The sequence below is a fragment of the Montipora capricornis genome, chromosome 10 (assembly GCF_036669925.1).
Source record: "Montipora capricornis isolate CH-2021 chromosome 10, ASM3666992v2, whole genome shotgun sequence".
Taxonomy (NCBI): domain Eukaryota; kingdom Metazoa; phylum Cnidaria; class Anthozoa; order Scleractinia; family Acroporidae; genus Montipora; species Montipora capricornis.
In genome coordinates, this window is record NC_090892.1 from 61927392 (window position 1) to 61943872 (window position 16481).

The window sequence follows — 16481 nt, forward strand, 5'->3', positions numbered from 1 at the left end:
AAGTTCAAGTTATTTCAAACTATTTACACTGGAAGTTCATAGATATAAATTAAAACAATCATGTCGTAACTTTTCTCATTAACTTGAACAGATGTGGAACGAAAACAAAAGACAGGAAGACTACTGCTTTTCTTCTGTTTTGTTATCCTCGCATCGCAAACTGATCTAATTTCTCACATTTGCTTTGGAAATCCTTTTCTAAACCCTGGTTTCCATAAGACCACAGACGATTCCAGAAGATCGCAAGCAGTTGCACATGTTTGAAAAATGGCTGTTGCTATATTATCATAAACGATCGCAGAGCGGTTTTACCTTTTTACTCGTTGAAATCAGAGCACGTTAAGTTTTTGGTGGATGCTTTTCACGTGATAAAGCACAAAGAGGAGTGATCGGAAACTCATAACTCACTGAGTAAATAGTTGGCCTTTTTCTACTGCAGTATAAACATATTTAATACACTAAATCGATAATTTCTTGATGGCACGATATTTCCACATAACATGTAACTCAGCTTACTATTAAAGTGCAATTAAAGTCTTCTAGGAGGCCGAGGTCTTTGAGTTCATATTTTACAAGTGAGGTTAGAACGACCGATCCAGGTTAATACTCTTTCTGCGTATCAGGGTTATGCCTGATACACTGAATACACGTGATAAGCTTGATATGCTTGATACAGCTGACACCCATAATATACTTGATACGCTTGATACCTTAGGTGGAGCCTTAGGAATTTAGTATCCGACTCCGGCAGAATCGCTGATTTAGTCCCAATCGAACCCAACTCAGTCAAGCACGTGTTGACTTAACGAGCTTCAGAAAGGGATCATGCAGATCCAAAGTAGTCAAGCATGTGTTCACTTTGAGAGCTTCAGAAAGGGATTCAGTGCCAGCGGAACCAACTTCGTTTTCATACAAAACCAAAGTAGTCAAGCACGTGTTGACTTTGAGAGCCTCAGCAAGGGATTTAGTGCCAGCGGTACCAATTCTGTTCCAACTTAAATCCAAAGTAGTCAAGCATGTGTTGACTTTGAGAGCCTCAGAAAGGGATTCAGCGTCGGCGGCATAGATTACATTGTGCTTCAAACTCAAAGATATCAAGCATGTGTTGACTTTGAGAGCCTCAGCAAGGGGTTTAGTGCCAGCGGCACCAATTTTGTTCCAACTTAAATCCAAAGTAGTCAAGCATGTGTTGACTTTGAGAGCCTCAGACAGTGATTCAGCGCCAGCGGCACCAATTTCGTTCCAATTCAGATCCAAAGTAGTCAAGCATCTGTTGACTTTGAGAGCCTCAGAGAGGGATTCTGCGCCAGCAGAACCAATTCCGTTTTCACTGCAATTCAAAGTAGTCAAGCACGTGTTGACTTTGAGAGCCTCGGAGAGGGATTCAGCGCCAGCGACACCAATTCCGTTTCCACTCAAATCCAAAGTAGTCAAGCATGTGTTGACTTCGAGAGCCTCGGAGAGGGATTCAGCGCCAGCGGCACCAATTCCGTTTCTACTCAAATCCAAAGTAGTCAAGCATGTGTTGACTTTGAGAGCCTCGGAGAGGGATTCAGCGCCAGTCTCACCAATTCCGTTTCCACTCAAATCCAAAGTAGTCAAGCATGTGTTGACTTTGAGAGCCTCAGAAAGGGATTTAGTGCCAGCGGCACCAATTTCGTTTCCACTCAAATACAAAGTAGTCAAGCCTGTGTTGACTTTGAGAGCCTTGGAGAGGCATTCAGCGCCAGCGGCACCAATTCCGTTTCTACTCAAATCCAAAGTAGTCAAGCATGTGTTGACTTTGAGAGCCTCAGAAAGAGATTTAGTGCCAGCAACACCAATTTTGTTTTCTCTCAAATTCAAAGTAGTCAAGCATGTGTTGACTTTGAGAACCTTGGAGAGGGATTCAGCACCAGCGGAACCAATTCCCTTTCTACCCAAATACAAATTACTCAAGCATGTGCTGACTTTGAGAAATTCACAAAAAAGGTTCGACAGAGGCCATCTAGAAATCAGAGACAGACGTTTAACAAGAAAGTTCTGTCCCAAGGTCTCAAGTAACTTAGACTGAAGGTGAGATTTGCATTCCAATATACATTCAAATGTGAACGCTAAAATGTTTTCTTCAGTTTTGTTCATTCCTTTATTGGGCGAACTTGCAAGCTCTGCCATGCTTTTCACCAACGAAACTGTCATCTCTTCAGATGTTTCGGACAAAATACCACTCATGAATAAAAACACTTGTTTCTGTTCATTTCTGTTCCTTTCATCATTCACTACTGATTTACAATCTGTCTCTCTATCAAGGATCTGATAAGCAAGATAAAAGCCAGCAAAGAGCTCTTGAAAGCTCTTGTGCAGAAAGGCAAAGCGCAAGGAAGGTTTCCTCTTGCTGCCACCGGTCTGGATCGACAGAAACCCAAACTTGATCAAATTACTGGAACTCCCTTTAAATTCATTCTCGTCAAAATACAACTCTCGTTTACGTAAACACTGGAACGCCATGCATCCCAACTGCACCAGGTCATCCTTGTAAACTTCCAGTAGATCTGCATCACTGCCACTCGATGATCCAGTCCTCTTTTCATATCTTAACAAAAGACATCGCACAATTTCTATGTACAACTGTGTCCTTTCCAATGGAAGTGCACCCTTGAAATCTTCCCAAAGGATGCAAAGTAAAGCTGTGTTGAGAGGATTCCGTGTCAACCCTTTTAAGTCCCTCGCTTGCCCGATGTGAAGCAGAAGCTGTTTGAGTAGCCCTTCTGCCAAGTGCTCCATGCCCTTAAAGTACCTAAGAATGTATATCTGCGCATCTTCAAAAGTAAATCCAACAATCTCCCACAGGGTGTCACAGTACCGCCTTACCTTCTTACCAGCTTCATGGCGTGATGTGATAACAATGTGGCAATAGGGTAGAACTTTACTTTCCAAAAGGTTGATGTACATGCCAACCTCTCTGGAATCCACTTCGTCGAGTCCATCAAGCACTAACAGAACCTTGGACTGATTTTCTCCAATGAACTCGAAGAACCATTCCTTCACTTTTTTGTCAACATCATCAGGAAGAATTTGGTCATCAATGGCCTCCCAAATATCAGTTTTGATATCACGACACCTCAAAAGCAACAGAACGTCAATCTCGGGAAAAGACTTGTCCCATTTTTCTTCTTTCATTGCCCAATCATATGCCAATTTCTGACAATAGGTCGTCTTTCCCATGCCTGGGTGTCCTTCAATTAAAACAGTCCGTGGCTTTTCACAATCTTTGTGTCCTCTAAAGATTGCTGTCATGTTTGTGATTTCATCAGTCAATTTTCCCCTTGTCCTTTCTTTGCCCACAATCTTTAACTTGGTAAAAATATCATCTAGATGAAAGCTGAAGTCATCAAGCCATGGAACAGGTAGAAGAGATCTTTCACGAGTACTGTAGAGCTGACGGATCCTTTCTGTAATATTATTGGCGGAATATGGTACATCTGCAAAACACAAAAATAATTTTAAAAGAGGTTTGCCTGTAGTGTTTATTTTGTTTTAACCTTAACCTTATTGTGTTCTTAATTTTGACACCACTGAAGGTCCAACATTAAGCAATATTTAAAAAACAAACGCCATTTAAGAAATAGTCATCAAGATTTTTCACCGAAATTGCAGTTCGATACTAATACAATTCTTTCACATCGCAAAGTCAATACAATAGGGCCGTTTATACGAGAGAATATAAGCCGCGGCTTACATAATACGCAAAAGGAACCATTTATACGAGTGTAAACTCCCAGGCCAGGATAAGCCGCGGCTTGAGAAAGCCGTGAACGTAGATTTTGTACCATTTATACGGGGTGTTCGCGTCTTATGTAAGCCGCGGCTTATTTTCTCTCGTATAAACGGCCCTAATATGGTCGTTTATACGAGACAAAATAAGCCGAATACGCGAAAGGAACTATTTATACGAGTATAAACTCCCAGGCCAAGATAAGCCGCGGCTTGAGAAAGCCGTAGATTTTGTACCATTTATACGGGGTGTTCGCGTCTTATGTAAGCCGCAGCCAGAGTAAGCCGCGGCTTATTTTCTCTCGTATAAACGGCCCTAATGTCACAAGTCTAAGACTGATGTTTGTAAGATACACCTGATTGAAAAGAGTTCATAAATGGAGCTAAATTAAGAAATTGATCAGCTAAAGTAAACTAATAGAGATGTAGGGGGGAATATTTTTTTTTCTAATCAGTTCATTGCATAATGAGCTATCTCTGAAAATTTGAACGCCGGATAATCTCTGGGCAATGATCCTTTGAAAATTCGGAATTTTACAAAGAATGTATGGGATCATTAGTGCTTTTGCCACCAAAGAATTTTATCAGTTTTTGATCAAAGCTAAATGGCTTCGAATTGGAGATCTAATTGAGTTTAACAAGTTCTTTTACCTTTTGAAGCAAATTTTTAAATAGCATGATGTCTTCTGTGAGAAACTTGAATGTTAATGAAACAAAATGTAAACTGCAATGATCTCGGCAAAGATTTCCTTATTAGAAGAAATACACGTGCAACAAGCGCTCAAAAATCAGACATCACACATCAGAGAGCAAAGCAAGTCGGTAATCAGTATCAAAATAGCAGAAATAACTACGACTTTGACAATAACAATTATTAAAACAGTGGGTGAATTGGTGTATTGAGAGCGGAGGAGAAGCCATTTCATATTGATAGCATGACGTTTCAAATACTGTTTAGCAGAGTAATCTAGTGAATTCCAAACTTAAACAAATCAAAAAGGACCTTAGAATATTTGTTTGCGCTCTGGTAGCATAATCAGCTGGTTTTTGAAGATAATCTAGCAAAATGTTTATGTTTACTTGTCAGAGCGGAGTTTGAAGATTGAGTGAAAGACTGCTGGGAGTTCGTAAAAGTGACATTGCCGCGTGGAGAGGGTTTTATACGAGAAAACAACATAATCTTTAAGCAGTAAGTTCCAATTTTTGCAAGAAAGCAGCGGAATGAACACCATATTTTAAAAAAACGTTAGACAAATGATTCTTTTTGAGAACAGTTAATGGGCATGCAGGAAAGAAATGTTTATTTGAAGTGCGGGTTGTAGATGACAGATTTAAGTGATGCTTGCACTTAGCAGGACAATTTAAGCAATATACTGTCTCATATAGACACCTGGGGCCCGTTTCTCGAAAATCCCGGTAATTACCGGGCCCGTGAACTTACCAGGACAGTTACCGGGAAACTTTATCGGGACCGAAAGAGTGTTTCTCGAAGCACCCGTAAACTTTCCCGGTACTTTTCGGGGCCGATAAAATAACCGGGAGTTACCAGCCTCTTGCGTGCACTTCACGCTCGTCGTGAAAAGAAGGAGAATGACTTGGCACTAGATCCGTAGAGCTTGTAGCATCCAGTTTCCCAACCGAGCGCTGTGATGTGAACAAAGGTGGCGTTCGCAGTGATGACCTTCCATCGTTCCTTTTACACCTTCTAGCAGTGAAGGCGACTTTTTACACCTCATTGGCGGGAGAAATTTTGCAAAGGGTGTTTAGATGGCAGGATTTTTTTTATTCACGCTTTTTGTTAGCAACACTTTTAGTTTGCTGGGAAGCAACGCTCTTTTGGAGTAATAGAAGCTCAGAAAATGTTACAACGAGGTTAAGCGAAATTCTCGATCTCGATTCAATACAAGTAGTAGATTGCTGCGTACAGCGAACCAGTGGAAGGAGGTATGTCTTTGAGTCATCGTTTAGCATTATCAGACGTTTTGAATTCTCTTCAAGAACATCTGTTTTCAATTTTATCTCGACAGGTACGTCGGGAGGAATTCCGTCTTACCTCAGGTTCACTATATATGCGAACACTCTCAAGATATACTATTTGAAAAAAAAATCACGTTTTTTTAATGAAACCAAAATAATATTCTTAATTATATAGTTATTTATCATAAGGGTGTAGTAGATTTTAAAAGACATTGCTAAAAGGGATCAATTAGTACCTGATCACTTATTAGTTTGTGGGATAATTCTATCCTTGATTTATTGTGACTCCTTCAAGTCAAAGACACTTGGTAAACCCCCAGCTGGAAGTAAGATTATTATATTATTACATTTGTGGCACCTTTATTAAGGTAAAAATGGAACTGATATTTTGAAAACGGCATTCATGTGTTATTAGCATTAATGCTTATATTCAACGTTTTCAACACAATAATCATCTATATCCTTAGAAGCAACAATTCAGCAGGAGGCGTAGCAGGGTTATTCCGTTTTAATAGGTACCCACAGGAAGGTGCAGTGAAACAAGCGCTTTCTGCATGAGCCTCTAGGGAGGATCTGGGGGCATGCTCCCCAGAACATTGTTATTATTAGGGCCTCAGAAATGCCATTTCCCATGTTTTCGGGGGTAAGTTTCATAAATCAAAGCATGAAAAAAATGCCAACTATTCACTCGCAGTAACTTTGTTTTTTTACTTGTCAACCTTTGGAACTACTGATACAAGTGTTTAGTAGACGAGTGCATTATCCACGGTAAATGTGGCTACAGGAAAAGGGAGAGACCTCTCCCTTTACAATGGAAATATCAAATAAATAAATATAATATAATGTTTTATTTTTTGGATTTTTGGAGGTACGCATGTGGGTATGTGCGTATATGGTCGCTACGCCCCTGTTCAGCTTGCATACCATCACAAAAAGTAAAATATATGGCATCGGTCACTTTTAAAACTTCATACGAAGGGCGGTGCATTTCCATGTCCAGACCATTAAGAGTTAATCATTACAGGTATTTCCCAATACAGGCATTTCCCTGTTCCCAGGAACAGTTCCCATAACTGGGAAAACTTTTTCCAATGGCCAGGAAAATGGGTGTAATATTATAAATCTTTTCTAATATGTACATTCAGCTTTGAAGTCAGCGAAATGAAGTGGAAAAGCCAACACTTCAATCAACCCCACTCAAAAGGCTGCTCAATATATGACAAACCCCCTTAATACTTTTCCAAAATAACATTACCCCCTCCCCCCCCCCCTCATGTGCTAATAAATGAAAGCCCCTTTACTGTTTCCCTTTTTTGCAGTGTCATTTAAAATGAGCTCACCTGATGACTGTTGAGTGGCTTTTGGACAAAGTGACCCAATAAAATTAATGTTACTGTTAGAGTGCACCTCACTCCAAGTGTTTTTCACTGCAAAGTTGAATCTTTCCATCTATGGCAAATACATTTCTCCATGTTCTCCTTGAAAATTGGTTTCAATGCACAGTAAATTTAACAAAACTCTCTCCATGTTTTGTCACTTTCAAGGCCTAGCTAGCAAGAAGCAATGATCAAGTCTTTAACCGAGGTGATCCCTACCAAACTGCTCTGCATTGCAAAAAAGTTCAAAACAGTTTGTTCCGTTATAGTTGAAATTAACTCATGCCTCTCATTAGCTTTGCAAATATCTCTCTGGTGTTTAGATTTATCTTAAACAAAAGAAAATATTTTGAGTTAAGTTGGGCTTAAGTTATGTAGAAGCTATTGAGTAACGGAGGCCAGGCAGAAATTTGCTGCTTTGCACTGCCCACCAGAGTAATCAAGGAGGGGAATCTTGTCTTCCACAGGCCAAAGGCCCTCTTAGTGGTGTTCTTCGTTTTTGTATGGGCCTTCTGGTACCTGTAGGGTTTGATTGCATACCCACAGTCTCCCAGGAGCCACCCATTCCCACCTCCTCCACCCTCCATACATGCTTGCAAGTAGCTGGCATTAAAAATAGTTGAATCATGTACAGAGCCATGCCATATGCAAACAAAATTTGTAGATGACAGGTGAGCATTGCACACTGTCATCACATTAATAGCATGAGAACCCTTGTGGCAAACAGAGAGATGTTCATCACTGTCTGGGCGCCAGATAGGAATGAGAGAGCCATCAATTGCTCCAGTCACTCTGGGAAAGCCAGCTATAGGGTAAAATACGGTCACATTTGCTTGAAATATTTATAAACATGAATTTATTGTCACACTTGAACACCACCAAAACAAAACAGAGATAAAGCGGACCGCCGTGAGAACAACGTACGCAAAGAAGTTCGTTGTTTGATGAGCATTAATTGATAGGTTTTGTAGAGTTTGAGTCCATATAATAATTCCTTTTTTTCTCGAACACAAGCATGTTTTATTCTTACACAAGGAGACAATTTCCTCTTTGCTGTTTCAGACAAACACGCAGCATTTCGCTGGGTGTGTTTTGTTTTTTACTCAATATCAGGTGATGGGCGATCGCTTCTCCTTTCCAAATTTTCCCTGCCAGTAGTTTGCATCCCATTTATTTATTTATTTGTATGTTTTTTTTAACAACACGTCATTTGTTTTTTGCTGGAAATGCTGCAGCTAGTTGTTCCCTATTAAGACTCTGGGTGCTGCGAATTTAGATGTGAAAAAAGGTAGACCGCACGCCAAAACAAACCGCAGTCCGTGCTTAAGTCAAGGCTTGCTTTATTGCCGATTCCATCGAAGTTTAATATATTAACATCTGTAGTTTTACGGCACCGAAAGTAGGTGGGTATGTCTTGACTATTAGCCTGTATTGGTTTACCTGAGTCTCCGCGAATTGCTGTCTCTCTACTCTAGATCGATCTTCTTTACAATACACCGTTCAATCAGCCAATTTAATCTTCCTGTTGACAACCTATGCCTCTCAACGACTTCTGTATCGGTCAGTACAGGCCTCCCTTGGTATGTTCTTGGCCGACAAACTACGTAACAAAAGTCCGTCTTCGGCAGCCATTTTGTTTTGATGCAGCAAAATTATGTTACCCGTAAACTTTAACGGGAGAGTAACGGGAGCTCCAAAGCTCCCGTAAGTTACCGGGAAAGTCATCGGGGAAAATAACGGGATCGAAATTAACGGGAGATTCGAGAAACACCCGAAAACGTATCGGGTAATTACCGGGTGACTTACCGGGCACGGTAAGTTACCGGGTCTTTCGAGAAACGGGCCCCTGCTCATATAGACAATAATCCTTAAATTGTCCTGATAACTGCGAACATCACTTCAATCTTCTGTAGTTAAGGCGGGGGCACACCTGAAAGCCATTTTCACGCCACTTAAAATCGGTTTAATGGAAATATCTCGTTCGCGTTTCAAGCAAAACAAAAACCCTATACTCAAAACAAATCAATGTTTTAGGGTATTTTTAATTTTTTTTAATGATTTTTAAGTATATCTGGGAGGACATTTTAGCACTAGTTTTTCTCAAAAGGGTAGTGAAATTTGGAGAAATATGAACTAGTTAAGATTTGATGTAGTTTAAAAATTAGAATTTGAAGTTAAAAATTGATATAGGCACCCAAAGAGTCCTATATCAACCTGGTGTGCTCTTGGGTTGGGGGCAAATGTCTGTTGGTGTTCCAATAATAATTTTCTTTCTTTTATCCCTTCTTTAAACCTCTCACAATTCCATTAAATTCAAGTGTACCCCCACCTAAATTGGCATGTTACAACACAATATTTACATACACAGATAATGGCAAGTTTCGTTTTTTACACTTCTGTTAGTACATGTAATACCGTAGGGCTACGGGGGAGTCGGTACACTCCTTGCTTCTTTGGAGGCCCCGTGGCCATGTCACGTCGGAGACTCGCGATTCCGGAGATTCTATCAAGGGATTCGGATATATAGAGGGAAGATCTGGCAACTGATATGGAGAATTGCGAGTTGTGGCAGAGAGTTATTAAGGAAGCCGCACCCCTTTAGGGGCGATAGATGAGTTAGATGAGATAAATGCCTCAACAAGAAGTCCACTTTTCACTTACTTGAGTTTAACAGTGACTGGTATCAATTACTGTACCTTGTTTGTGACGACTGTGTGTGCTGGTTCCTGCAGCTGCTGAAGCAATATCGGCACCACTTCTTTCTGCCTGCACAGGATCTATTCGAAAACAAACACCAGTCTTCTTAATTAGACAGCTGCTTTGAAGGGATTAGATTCAGCAATCTCGCGAAAACAAATTCACTTGAGAGAGTCCCTCCTGGCTAGTAAACCCAAGATTTTTTCAACAAGGTAAGTCCCAAAGTAATACACCTCACACCTTGCAAAGTTGATGACACAAAATATATAAGTCCATTAGCAAATCAAGTCTAAGACTAATCTGCCTAACCTTGTGCCTGCCATGAAACCGAGTTCATAAAACTTTTCAGACAGCAAGATACTTCCTTACTTTTAAACACAAGATATCAGTTCCTCATGAGCAGTACACTGTTCTGCAGTACACATCCACTCCTCCAAACCCACCCTTATCTCAAGCAGTCAAGTAGGTTATTGACTCCCAGTGCACCCTGGGGCGCCCCAAGTTGATAAGTAAAATTGCCTGGCATTAGACAGAGTAAGGGTAAGTCTCCCAGAAGTCAGTCAATGGGTTAATGATAACAGACTGTCATGGCCAGTCAAATACACTTTAAAGTTTGTCATTAACAATTGCTGCTGGTTATTTTCTTCTTCTCTTCTTCTTCTCGTCATGCAGCCTACCTCCTTCTCATAAGAAGATTCTCGTGAGCATGCAGTTTACAAGAAATAAGAAGTGCAGGTATTAACATGAAATGAATGTGCAAGTGTAAAAATCAAACAATGTCTTAGTAAAAGAACATTTGGTCAGCATCTACCAAGAAGATAGTCCCAACTCCGGTTCTTAGAGGTTTCTAGACTTGGGTCCAGCACAACAGAATCTTGTAGTTTATTCCAATCGCGAATCGTCCTCGGGAAGAAATACATTTGATGGTATGTAGTACGAGAAAAGGGGACTTTATAGCTTCTAAAGTTAAGGTGTCTGGGAGATCTAGTCATTGTGAGCAAAGGCTCCTGTAATTGAGGCACTCCACAGGTTGTTGCAATGATATTACTGTAAAAAAAATTGAGGCAAAACCTCTCGTACGATTAATACATTTGCAGACCGTCGACTGCTGGTTTCATGATATTATTGTGGTGGAGAAGATTTGGACAGATTTGTATTACCACTTCAAAGACTGCCGCTGGCAGGCACATACAGTGTAAGCCTGTGGTTGAAAGAGACTGAGTGGACTTAAATACATGAACTCCACTTTCCACTTACATTTGAATTTCATGTACCTCATGCTTACAGTAACTGTGTGCCATAAATTACCTTGCTTGAGATGACTGTGTGCTCTGAATCCTGCAGATGCTGAAGCAGAAACATCGCTTGCTTCTGCCTGATCGGGATCTATTGGAAAACCAACAACACAACATACTGTTACATTGAAACAATCTCAATTGCTACAGTGGATGCACATTAAGGACATTCGCGCTAATTGTTCGTGCACAACTTTTACTGGGCAGGTAACGCGACTGTAATATGTCACGCATTACTTCAAGAATAAGTTAAGATCTTATGACGACAAAAACGCCGGGGAAAAATCTACAGGCTGGCTAAAGAATGGCACATTATTTCTAATTCATCATGAAATGTTAAAGAGAAAGGACCGGGCGGCTGGAATAGGCCACTAATCGAGTAGTGGCTGAAAATTTGAAACCTCGAGTAAGGTTAGTTTTAGTCTCGGACGTTGCGTAAATTTCATGGGGTTGGTTTTGTAAAATGTTTTTATTACGCTACGAACTGCTTAGTTCAAAATGAATGCATGGTTTTGAAGTTCTTTTCCTTTACTTTCATGAAAATACAGAAAAATGATCTTCCCTTCCTAATTCTCTGGAATAGTGCAGACCTACGAGGAAACAGCCAGAAATTATATTTCACAAAAACCACACTCCAGAAGATGAGCAAGAAGGCAATTGAGAGATATGATATAAAGCATTAACCAAATAAAGATAACGCCTGCTTGAAACTTTGTTGCTACGCTCGAGTAAGTTTTCTTTTCAACAAAAACCTTTCATCGATCGATCCTGTCTTGGGTTCCCGTCCTTCTCTGACAGGTCACGCAAAATCGTGACAAACGAAATTTTCCAAGAACTTCGCAACATCACATCGATTTTACTCCTTTAGGTCATCGGTGACTCCTATAGTTTGAGACATGAATCACTTACTCTTCTTACAATACACAGAATATGTTGAAATGAAAACAATCACAATGTAAGGAGTTATCTTTCTCTAAATTTTTCTTTCCTTGTGTCCAGAATTCCCGAAGCGCTCGTTGAGGATTAACTGTACTATTTAGGACATCCCTAGCAGCACGCAACTATCTAAAAAACCCACTTCTATATTATTTCTATGCACAGAAACCTTCACTCTAACATATTATTTTTATGAATTTCGACGGATGAGTAGATGAGGCTACATCTCGTTATGATGACCCATCTATCGAAATTAGGGCATTTTTCCCTTGCCTTCTTCTCCGAAACAAAGTCAGTGACCCCCAATTTTTTTTTCATTTTTGGAATAAGCAATTTGTGACCTAACTTCAGGCTAGAAATGAAACAAATTTCAAAGTGGGAAAATTTTCGCGCGAACGTCCTTGATACCTCAAAAAGTGGAAAAAAAAAACAATCACTAGTTAAAACTACTGTAAAACAAAAGAAAACAGCTAATAATTAAGTTTATATAAAATACACTGAAATGCATCATTGGCCATTGTAAAAAAAAATCCTATCCTTCCACTTGAAAAAGTATGGGAATGATATGGGAAAGGTTGGGCCATACCTGAACCATATGCAGGGCTGCAAATAACAGGCGGTTATCGGACACTGGCCGAACAAAATTTACTGATGTCCGACCAAAGCCTAAGGGCTTGTTTGCATGGAGGGAGGGTGCCCCAGCTAACAGGGTTACCCGGCTAGAGGGGCTGAAACAGAGCCGCCTTTAAATACAGCTCACCTAACCGGGACAGCGAGTGGGCTGCGTGGGCAATCTTTTGAGCGGTCGCTAAGCAAAACAAACAAAATGGCCGACCAAAAAAACTTTTTCGCGGCAAGTTTGATTTTTTTTTGCTTATTTTACTAGCGGCGTCTTTTCAGTGCATAGGGCTGTTGTTCTGCACTTTGCTGATTTAGAGTAATCACCAGAGGCAGTTAACATTAAAAGATGCCCTAGAGTATAACGTTGCTCTAGCTAAGCTACGCCACGTTCGAAGGAGGGTTGTTCGCCGCTGTGGAAGACCATGGAGAAATCCAGGCCGAACAATCAGTGGTGGTAAAACCTGTTCAACGGTGTTCTACCTGAAGCAGAATGGAAGAGGAACTTTCGAATGGACCGGCAAACCAACCTTCATGGAAGTTGCTGACGAATTACAACATTACCTTCAACCCAACAGAAGTCCACGGGGTCTGGATGTGTTAACAGTGGTGAAACAGCTCGGAATAACTTTGTATTATTTAAAGGATCAAGGGTCCCTAATGATGACAGCCAATACTTTTGGAGTGGCACTCTGTACAGCCTCAGTGATTGTCCATAAAGTGTGTGATGCGCTAGTTAATACACTGGGACCAACCTGCATAAAGTTACCTGCTACGGAGGATGAAATGAGAGAGCAAGTCAAGCACATGGAAAACAAACATGGCTTTCCACAGGCTTTTGGTTGCGTTGATGGAACGCATATTCCGATCATGCAGCCTTTAGAAAACCCCCACGATTATTTTAGCTACAAAATGAAATATACTTTGAATGTGCAGGGTACATGTAATTGGAGAGGGTTGTTTATGGATGTTGATGTCCGCTGGCCAGGCTGTGTTCATGATGGCAGAGTGTTTTGCAAATTCTAGAATAAACAAATTAGTGAAAGCGGAAACACCCGCTATGTTGTACAAAGAAATATTACCAGGCCATGACAAAGTACTGGTCATATTGTTACGTGATCCTGCTTACCCCTTGCTTCCTTGTTGCATGAAGGAGTTTCCCAATCCACACAACAATGAAGAGGTCACTTTCAACAATATACTGAGAGGTGCAAGGAACCTCATAGAGTGTGCTTTTGGCAGACTGAAAGCTAGGTGGCAAGTTTTGAACAAGCGCCTTGACGTGGCATTGAAGTCTGTTCCAAACATTGCGTATGCCTGTTTTGTTCTTCATAATATTTGTGAAATGAAAGGTGTTACTGTTGATGATATTGTGGCCCGGCAGATTGCACAAGACAAACTCACCCAGCCCAACACTGAAGCAGACCGTCTATATTCGTTCAATAGCGCTGAGGGAACTTATGTCAGGAATTTGATTACTGCCATGTACAAAGAGCACCTTCCACAGTGACAATATAAACATTTTATTCATCAACATATGTTCAAGTGAACTTTTGTAGCCGGTCTATTCTGGAACTGAGGGGTGAGGTGCAAGATTATTAGTATCCTTTTTTGGGGGGGGAGGAGGGGGGGGTTGTTGCATTAATTTTTATTTGAGGAAATGCATCATCAAACTCACATTTAAAACTCATACCTGTAATATACCAAGTAAGACATCAAACCAAGGCATACTGTAAGAGACAATGTTGTATGTGATTAAAAAATATCATCATTCTACTGAAAATTTCAACATAGCTAATGTGACAAAACTAAATGCGAGTTTGTAGCTGATCCGTAGCTATTGTTGAAGGTTTTAATTGAATACTACATGAAAACAAAGAAATACAAGGGTACTGAAAACACCTCTTACTCCTTATCCCACACCTCCAGAATAGAAAATAAGCCTCAGGCTTACAAAGATACACCACAAGTGTAAATGTTAATCAAAGTAATACAGCATGCCCCTTCATATTTCATACAACTGCAATCCTTTGTTCCTTCCTTACTTCGGCAGTCCATCGCAGGTGATGACGACTGTTTATGTTAGGTGAGGCAGAATCTCTGAATCTCTCTGCAGCCAGGCCCGCCCGTGAGCGGAAGATCTTGTTGCAGCGACTACGTACATTATTTCCTAATGTTGCAGTGGAATGTCTTCTTTCATGAGCACGTTGGTATTCCAGCTGTCGCTTCTCCTCTATGCTTTTCACTGACTGTTTGACAGTGGCTCTCCAGAATCTTCTGTCCAAAGAATCTTGCTCCCAGTTTCAGACTTGACATTGGCATTTTTCATGTGCCGCTTCAGCACGTCCTTGCAGCGTAGCTTCTGTCCACCTTGCTTTCTCTTCCCTTCACTGAGCTCGCCATAGAGTACTGCCTTTGGCAGCCTTGAGTCTGGCATTCGCCGTACATATCCAGCCCAGCGAAGTTGTAACGCTGTGACGAGAGCTTGGACGCTTGGTGTCTCTGCTCTTCTGAGGACTTCAACATCAGGTACTCGATCTTGCCATCGTATCCCCTGTATCTGGCGCAGGTGGCGGATCTGGGATCTGGGCAGCCTTTTGATGTGGCAGTGATAGAGGGTCATGGACTCTACTGAGTAACGCAGAGGTGGCAAGATGGCAGCGTTGTAGACCTTCAATTTCGTCTTTTGCTTGACATCATGTTGAGACCATAAGCGCTTCTGCAAGGAGCCAAATGCTTTCGCGGCAGCTTGAGTGCGCCGCTCAACTTCAGCGGTGAACCAGCCAGGATAGCTTCTAGGCAAGCTTTGTTGACCCCACCTTTTCTAGGGGCTTTCCTTTCCACGGCAGGCTGTGCTCTCCCTAAATAGGGCAGCCTGGACGCTGACAATGCTGCCTTAGCCTGCTATTGCCCAGATCTTCAGCAATGCTACGACCATCAGAAATGAGCCACCTGTGTGTACGACTCCCCCTAGCAGCTTCCAGCTTCTTAGGCCTGCCACCGTCGCATTCATCCCATTGACAGGGCTTCCTTCCCACCCTACACAAACGCCTTGCACAGTAATAAAGACAGTCGGTGTCGTGCCCCCACTGGTCTATCTCTCTGGACCTCCATATCTGAACCCAAGTGGTGCTCAGATGTGCCACAGACCTGGACGATATGTTGGTTGCCCTGCAGTGACAGCTATGTGTCAGTGATACTATCCATTGACCAACAATTGATTCTTCCGCATACAATCTGGTGATGTGCCATTGACCATACAATCCGGTTTCTCTGCTACAGAGCACCGAGAACGCCCTGCTGCCAACGTTCCCTGCTATTTAGCCAATAGCTGGAGGCCCATAGCTGGTCCTGGGTATGACAACTGCAATAGAATATCTTTGTTAATATTTTGAACATTCGAAGTTATTATCGTAAATTGAATGATGTAATTATTATATTTTATTGTTATCATAAGTTGAAATGACATCTAGGATACCATAAAATATTAAACGACTGGTGAGTTTTTGATTTTTACATGAAAATAAAAATTTAAGACTCACTCCAAAGTGACAAAGTTTCCCACTACTACAAATTTCAAAATGCTTTCTCGCTCCACACATTACAAAGAATAACACAACAGACATAATATGTTTTTTTCCCTTAAGAAGGATATTGTTTCTTTTGTTTTTTTACCTGTCAGAGCCCCTTCGTGTTTTAATAAATCAAAAAGCAGGTCTATGTAAGTTCCACTTCATGCATTAATAAAGGCTCACTGTAATTACATATCTTGTCGGAGATATGCACTAACAACAACTACTGACAGAACAGGCTATGCTAATAAAATTAA

The 16481-nt window shown here is 41.0% G+C and overlaps 1 protein-coding gene and 1 pseudogene across 2 annotated transcripts in view; one reads left to right on the forward strand and one right to left on the reverse strand.

Annotated features, from left to right (window-relative positions):
• Window positions 1-425: 425 nt before the first annotated feature.
• The window catches only part of LOC138018424 (protein NLRC3-like), a 66193-nt gene continuing 50137 nt past the window's right edge, over window positions 426-16481 (reverse strand). For both annotated transcript variants that reach the window (XM_068865041.1, XM_068865040.1), the window contains exons 13-15: window positions 11112-11189; window positions 9803-9883; window positions 426-3461 (exon numbers count right to left, since the gene is read on the reverse strand). In XM_068865041.1, coding sequence (XP_068721142.1) covers window positions 787-3461; window positions 9803-9883; window positions 11112-11189 — 2834 coding nt within the window. In that variant the 3' untranslated portion in view covers window positions 426-786. The remainder of the gene's footprint in view (window positions 3462-9802; window positions 9884-11111; window positions 11190-16481) is intronic.
• LOC138018987 (putative nuclease HARBI1) lies at window positions 11252-15946 on the forward strand (annotated as a pseudogene).